The sequence below is a fragment of the Mandrillus leucophaeus genome, unplaced genomic scaffold, assembly GCF_000951045.1.
Source record: "Mandrillus leucophaeus isolate KB7577 unplaced genomic scaffold, Mleu.le_1.0 Scaffold145, whole genome shotgun sequence".
NCBI lineage: Eukaryota > Metazoa > Chordata > Mammalia > Primates > Cercopithecidae > Mandrillus > Mandrillus leucophaeus.
The window spans coordinates 3,128,978-3,137,115 of record NW_012101421.1 but is presented as its reverse complement, the minus strand read 5'-3'; the positions used below and the strand labels follow the sequence as shown (position 1 = coordinate 3,137,115).

At 35.6% G+C, this 8,138-nt stretch overlaps 1 protein-coding gene across 7 annotated transcripts in view; it reads left to right on the top strand.

Moving 5' to 3' along the window:
- Window positions 1-8,138, top strand: part of NOL4 (nucleolar protein 4) — a 405,759-nt gene that overhangs the window by 374,075 nt on the left and 23,546 nt on the right. For all 7 annotated transcript variants that reach the window (XM_011974392.1, XM_011974396.1, XM_011974394.1 and 4 more), the window contains one exon: window positions 4,719-4,899. In XM_011974392.1, the coding sequence (XP_011829782.1) occupies window positions 4,719-4,899 (181 nt within the window). The remainder of the gene's footprint in view (window positions 1-4,718; window positions 4,900-8,138) is intronic.

Below are 8,138 nucleotides of genomic sequence, written 5' to 3'. Positions count from 1 at the left end.
TAAAGGACTAATATCCAGAATCTACAAAGAACTTAAACAAATTTACAAGAAAAAAAAACAAACAACCCCATCAAAAAGTGGGTGAAGGATATGAACAGACACTTCTCAAAAGAAGACATTCATACAGCCAACAGACACATGAAAAAATGCTCATCATCCATCACTGGCCATCAGAGAAATGCAAATCAAAACCACAATGAGATACCATCTCACACCAGTTAGAATGGTTATCATTAACAAGTCAGGAAACAGCAGATGCTGGAGAGGATATGGATAAATAGGAACGCTTTTACACTGTTTCAGGGGGTGTAAATTAGTTCAACCATTGTGGAAGACAGTGCAGTGACTCCTCAAGGATCTAGAACTAGAAATACCATTTGACCCAGCAATCCCATTACTGGGTATATACCCAAAGCATTATAAATCATGCTACTGTAAAGGCACATGCACATGCCTGTTTATTGCAGTACTATTCACAATAGCAAAGACTTGGAACTAACCCAAATGTCCATCAGTGATAGACTGGATTAAGGAAATGTGCACATATATACCATGGAATACTATGCAGGCATAAAAAAGAATGAGTTCATGTCTTTTGCAGGGACATGGATGAATCTGGAAACCATCATTCCAAGCAAACTATCACAAGCACAGAAAACCAAACACCACATGTTCTCACTCATAGGTGGGAGTTGAACAATGAGAACACGTGGACGCAGGGCAGGGAACATCACACACCAGTACCTGTTGGTGCGTGGGGGGCTGGGGGAGGGATAGCATTAGGAGAAATACCTAATGTAAATGAGGACTTGATGGGTGCAGCAACCCAACATGGCACATGTATTCCTATGTAACAAACCTGCACCTTGTGCACATGTACCCTAGAACTTAAAGTATAATTAAAAAAAAAAAAAGAAAAAAAAAACACTCACCTTCTTCAGTACTTTCTAACAGCAAAGAATAACTTTCAGAATTAAAATATAATAATAATCTGCAATTTGCTGACTACCAAATCTAATACCAACAAAATGTGATTCAAGGTTCCTTCTTTAAGACGTTTTCTTTTAGGATTATGCTATTCTAAAGTAGTTTACTCTTCCAGAGATTTCTGTAATTTATTTATTTTTTTAAATCTTTTTTATTTCTAACTTTTGTGGGTACGTAGTAGAGATAGACAGACAGACAGATAGATAGATAGATAGATAGATAGATAGATAGATAGATAGATAGATAGATAGATAGATAGATAAATAGATAGATATATGAGGTACATAATACGTTTTGGTACAGGCATGCAATGTGAAATAAGCATATTGTGGAGAATGGGATAACTGTCCCCTCAAGCATTTATCCTTTGAGTCACAAACAATTCAGTTACACTCTTTGAGTTATTTTAAAGTATAAAACTAAGTTATTATTGACTATAGTCACCCTGTTGCACTATCAAATAATAGTTAATAGTTATGTATTTATTTGTTTGTTTATTTATTTATTGAGATGGAGTCTCACTCTGTCACCCAGGCTGAAGTGCAGTGGCATGATCTTGGCTTACTGCAACCTCTGCCCCCTAGGTTCAAGTGATTCTCCTGCCTCAGCCTCCTGAGTAGCTGGGATTATAGGGGCCCACCACTGCACCCGGCTAATTTTTGTATTTTCAATAGAGATGGGGTTTTCCCATGTTGGCCAGGATGGTCTCGAACTCCTGACCTCAGGTGATCCACCCGCCTCGGCCTCCCAAAGTGCCAGGATTACAGGCGTGAGCCACCGCATTCAGCCATTTATTCTTTCAATTTTTGTTTTTACCCATTAACCATCCCCACCTCCCATCTCACCATTCCCTCACTGCCTTTCCTAGCCTCTGGCAATTATCCTTCTACTCTCTATGTCCATAAGTTCAACTGTTTTGATTTTTAGGTTCCACAAATAAGTGAGAATATGCAATGTTTGTCTTTCTCTGTCTGGTTTATCACTGAAGATAATTATCTCCAGTTTCATCCATATTGTTGCAAATGACTGAATCTCATTCTTTTTTATGGCCAAATAGCAATCCATTGTGTATATGTACCACATTTTCTGTATTCATTCATCTGTTGATGGACAGAGGTTGCTTCCAAATCTAAGCTATTGTAAACAGTGTTGCAACAAACATAGGAGTGCAGATACATCTTTGATATATTGATTTTCTTTCTTTTGGATAGATAGCCCACAGTGTGATTGTTGGATCAGATGGTAGTGCAATTTTTAAATTTTTGGGGAACCTCCAAACTGTTCTTCATATTGGTTGTACTAATTTACATTCCCACCAACAGTGTGCAAGGGTTCCCTTTTCCCCACATCCTCACCAGCATTTATTATTGCCTGTCTTTTGGACATAAGTCATTTTAAGTGAAGTAAGACTGTAGTTTTTAGTTATCTCACTGTAGTTTTGATTTATATTTGTCTGTTCATCAATGATGTTGAGCACTTTTTCTTTTTTTATTATTATACTTTATGTTCTAATGTACATGTGCACAACGTGCAGGTTTGTTACATATGTATACATGTGCCATGTTGGTGGAGCACCTTTTCATATGCCTGTTTTCCATCTGTATTTCTTCTTTTCAGAAATGTCTGTTCAAATCTTTTGCTCATTTTTAAATTAGATTATTAGACTTCTTCCCTAGAGTTGTTTGAGCTCTTTATATATTCTGGTTATTAAGCCCTGGTCAGATGGGTAGTTTGCAGACATTTTCTCCCATTCTGTGAGTTGCCACTTCACTTTGTTGAGTGTATCCTTTGCTGTGCAGAAGGTTTTTAACTTGATGTGATCCTGTTTGTCCATTTTTGCTTTTGTTGCCTGTGCTTGAGGGGTGTTAGGATTTCTATGATTTAAATGACAAGAGTTTAAATTACAATTAGACATTCTAGTTCATACACCAATTTCAGTCAATTAATGTTTGCATTAAATATATCTCAGAGAAATGATTTTTTTTAAAGTAATCCTTGGAAAATAAGTTTATATCTACATTCAAGTTTTTAAAATATTGTCCTGTGTTTTCCTTTCAATTTTCTTTTTTTTTCCTTATTTTTACTTCAATTTACTTTGAGATAGTTTGCTGTTTGTTTTATAGTCTTACTATAAATGAAAACATTTGAAAGCCTATAGATTATGTGTCTCACGTGTGCAGCTGAGTATAATGGTCAGAGTTGAATGGGTCAGTTATAGTGGATTCAATTCGATGAACAAGAGTAAAACCGTAACTGTGTTATGCTGACAGTTGTGGCAATAATTTCACAATATAAATGGTCATAGTATTTTCAATATAACAGTACTGCTGTTTCCATAGAGCAAACTAATTTCATATTTCCTCATTTTCATCCCTTTGGGGCCACAAAAAATATATTTAAAAGTTACTTGTTCCATTAACCACATACTCAACATTTGAGAGCTGCCAAATACTTCTGATTGTGCCAAAAATCTCTCCGAAGAACTCACTAGAAATCTTTTTATAATTCTTTCTATTAATTCTTTACTTCCCAACAAAAAGTAAAAAAAAAAAAAAGATGAAGAATGCAGAAGAAAGTGAATTCATATATGTATATATTTTAAGTCTTATAAACTCACAGCTGAAGGGGAATTCAATCTGTGTTGCTATTGAAAGTATATACAGTTTATTGCAATTTGAACATTTTATTTCCTCACAACTTGACATGATTAGAAGGACTGAAGAAAATTTTGTGAACACTAGCGTAGCTTAAAAATGAGCAAACAAATAAAAAACTGAAAAGTTTGGATGAATTCACGTGCTTGTCAGTCTGTTGTAATGCATGTAATGGAATCAGCTTGGAGTCAGCACTCAAATTTTGCTGTAAACATAAAATGATAAAAAGAGAAAGACACACATACACAGAAGAAGAGAGAGATGACAGAGAAGGAGAGAAAGGAAGATAAAAGGGTGCAAAATAGATTTCAAGAACCCAACTTTTATTCAATATTTATTTTCCATTGTAATATCTCTTCATTTAAATGTTAAAGCCTAGCAAGTTATTTTAAACAACTTTAACATAAAATTTACCCTTCCAACAATTTCCAAGTGTGCAGTACAATATTGTCAGCCAATGCACATGGCTGTGCAGTAGTGCCCAGAACTACTCCACCTCCATCCCTTCATGACGGAAACTCTATACCTGTAGAAGACTCTGCAATAGCTCCTCCCCAAGCGCTGAAAACGCTCATTCTACTTTATGTTTCTTTGTCTTCAATTACTTCTGATACTTCATAAGTGGCATCATGCAATATTTGTTTTTTTTGTGGTTATATCACTTAGCACAATGTCCTTAAGTTCATCCATGCTGTAGTATGATGGGGTTTCTTTCATTTTGAAACTGTATAGTACTCTATTGTATATATGTACCATATTTTCTTTATTCATTTATTTGTCAATAGATGTTTAGGCTGCTTCCACCTCTTGGTTATTGTGAGTAACTTTCTTCATGTCATTTTATATTCAGTTGAAAACTGTCAATTGTTGCATCTCTAATCTGCCCACATTGTTATTTTGCTTTCCTTATTTTAGTTTTTAGCGAAGATGTTAAAAATGGGCATCTGTGCTTACTTAACATTCACTATATATTTTTTCTTATTCAATGCAGATATTTAGATGACAACAAAGTAGTCCTGTTCAAGGTGAAATAGCACAATGAGGTGATAAATAATGGAATGCTGTCTGTCCTTGCAGGATGAGTCTGCTCCAGCTGACAAACAGTGTAAACCAGAGGCGACCCAGGCCACTTACTCAACATCAGCTGTTCCAGGCTCACAGGATGTGCTGTACATCAACGGAAATGGGACCTATAGTTACCATAGTTACAGAGGGCTCGGAGGGGGTCTGCTAAATCTGAATGATGCTTCCAGTAGTGGTGAGTATTTATCATAGATAGTGTTTGTGTGTTTGTTTGTTTGTTTGTTTGTTTTCTTTGGTGAAGGGAGGTGGTGGTAAATTTTTTAAACTTGAGAGAAGAAAATGGATAGACTGTGAGAAGAATAATCAGTGCCAATCTGCTATTAATAAAAACAAGGCCATTTAATACATAATGATTGTCTCTCTACTGTCTGTCCCGCTTGTGTTGCTGTCTCTGAAAGTAGCAGCACTTCATACAATTGAATGATTGCTGTTTATACTAAAAAAAAAAAAAAAAAAACTCAACTAGAATTGCTTGAGCTGAGATCGAGCCACTGCACTCCAGCCTGGGTGATAAAGCAAACCATCTCAAAAAAAAAAAAAAAAAAAAAAAAAAAAACTCAACTAGAGAAATAGCAAAAGCTTTTTTTCTAAATAGTGATTCATTCTGCCACCAATGCTGTAATGCATATTCTTTCCATGTTCAAAGAGGCTTTTGACTTGGAAAATTTGAGGCACCAGGAACTTTTCCAACTTCATGAAACATACACAGTCATAACTAAGAACATACAAAATGAAACAACACATGCAAAGGACGCGTGGGTCTCCAGAAGACAGTCTGTCAATGTCAATGGCATGCTCTATCAGCAGTGTTGTGCTGGAGCCAGCCTGTACTGACTCTTGGTTGGTAAATTTTTAGGAATTTTCTGAACTTATATACCAGGTTGAAGTCAAAAGGAGTCAGAAATTTAACTGTATAATATAAATCCATGCATGTATGAGGAAAAAAATACATGGATAATGTTCTTATAATTGAGTGGCAAGAAAAACTTTCCTAACTATACTTTAAATCCAGGAGGAAAGTTTCATTACAAACACACACAGACACACACACACACACACACACACACACACACACAGACCCCTTTTGCATGACAAAAAACACCATAAAAAAGTAAAAAGATAACTGGAAAATGTATTAGCTAACTCTAACACAAAGAGTTAGCAGGTCAATATATGAAGGTCTTCTAAAAATAAAGGAAAAACTATACCCAAAATCATATGATTAAAATGCTAGAAAATAAACACACAATTCACAGAAAGACAATGCAAATGTTCTTTAAATATTTATAAAGTTGTTCAACCCCAGTCACTCCTAATAAGAGAAATGCAGTTTCTACCCATTAGTTTAGCAAAAATCCAAATGCTTAACAGAATTTTTTTAACAAGACTGTGGTTAAAAAGGTACTATCATGCCTTGCTCAATGCAAAAAGTTAGAGTGGAATCTGACAGTATATATTAATAGAAAAAATTGAATGCACATTTACCGTTTGACCCAGCAACCTCTCTCTTAGGAATTTATTTCAAAGACACACTGACAAAGTTACAGAAAGAGACATGTTCAAGGCTATTTATTGCACTGTTATTTATAAATGCAAAAGAAAATGGTTGCCAATAAAAGTGCCCAGCAATATATGGCTTACTGATTAAATTATAGCTCATCCAAACAAAAGAGTATAAATGGTAATAGGAACTATCTTTTCTATTTTTAGGACAGAGTTTCACTCTGTTGCCCAGGCTGGAGTGCAGTGATGTGCCCTTGGCTCACTGCTACCTCTGCCTCCCAGGCTCAAGTGATCCTCCCATCTCAGCCTGCAGAGTAGATGGGACTACAGGTGCCTGCCACCATGCTGGGCTAATTTATTTAATTTTTTTTTAGCAGAGACAAAGTTTTTACCATGTTGCCCAGGCTGGTCTTGAACTCCGAGCTGAAGTGATCTGCCCACCTTGGCCTCCCAAACAGCTGGGTTTACAGGTGTGAGCCACCATGCCCATCCAGGAAATACCTTTATATGCTATTATATACTGATCTTCAGGTAGTGAAAAGTACTTATAGAATGCCAACATTCATGGAATAAGGATTTATACAATTCGATGCATAAACTATAACTTTTTTTAAAAAGTTTATGTAGATGTGGGAGTGGGGAGAGAACAGTATAAGGGGCAGGAATAAAAGCTAGAATATTCCTAATATGTTTGGTTTTTACACTTTGTTTTATATATTTAACTTTGGAACAACATACATTTATGTAATTATTAAACTGTTTTTTAAAATTCTTCAAATTAAAAGAAAAATGATGCAAATAAACTCAATTGTTTAATGAGCTGTTGGCATAGCCTCACATAGAGGAACTTGTCCAAGTGATTCCAAAAATCATAATTTGACTCCATAAGATTGAAGCCAGTGATTAAACCTTAAAGTATTTTTCAGTAATCATATTATTATTTGGGGACTGTTGTCTATGTATTGTGGTTAAAAGCAAATTGCCAGTTATGTGGGTGTCAGTGAAAGCTAGCATTTTCAGCAGGGGTCAAAGTAGACACAGATGTAAAATCAGTACATTTAAGCAAAAACTCCGTAATCTTGTATTTGAATTGGTAGTACCAGTAGGAACTGATGATGTTTTTCTTGTTTGTTTTTTAAAAAACACAAAATATATCTTTTTTTCCTGGAAATGCTTGGAAACCACGGCCAACTTGAATTTAAAATTTTTAATCAGGCTGGGTGAGCTTATATTTTGGGAGAAATTGCATTATTAGTCTGAGTTTATACTCTAGGAAATCACTTAGTTTACAATGCTGGAAGTATGTTTCATATCTAGCTAAATAATTCTGGGGGCTCCATGCAAAATGAAAATACCAAGCCTCTTGTTTAAAACTTAAGAATTTAAGGCATTGACAGTAGAGTATTAACCTAAGCTTGGAACTTTTCGAAGCACATGGTACTGTAGGACTACAAACATTTCATGACTCACTTTGCACTTTTATTTCACTTAGTAAGCCAGAGGAAAGCATTGTTTTGTCATTAAAGGCAGAGAGCTACCAGTGTAAGAAAGATAACGTATACAAATAAGGAAAAGGATAATACACAAGTGAGAACACTTTGAAAGAGTTTTTTGAGAAGAACAGAGAGCACTTTGGGGCAGCTACCAATATCCTGGGTAAAAATTGATAGTAAATCCAAAGAAAGTTTTGTTATGCATTGTCAGTGAGCAGGGCTCCCTAAGTCCTTCCTGACCTTCAACCAATGCTCCATAGAGGAACCAAAATAATTCTTTTAAAAAGGCCAATCTGATCACATCACTTCACCATCTAAAACTTTCTATGGTCTTTCATTGTTCTTAGGGAAAGAATGTGAGCCAGCTCTTCCAGCTTCAAGGTCTACCCACCTGAAGTTTTCTTTCACCTGCTTCTCC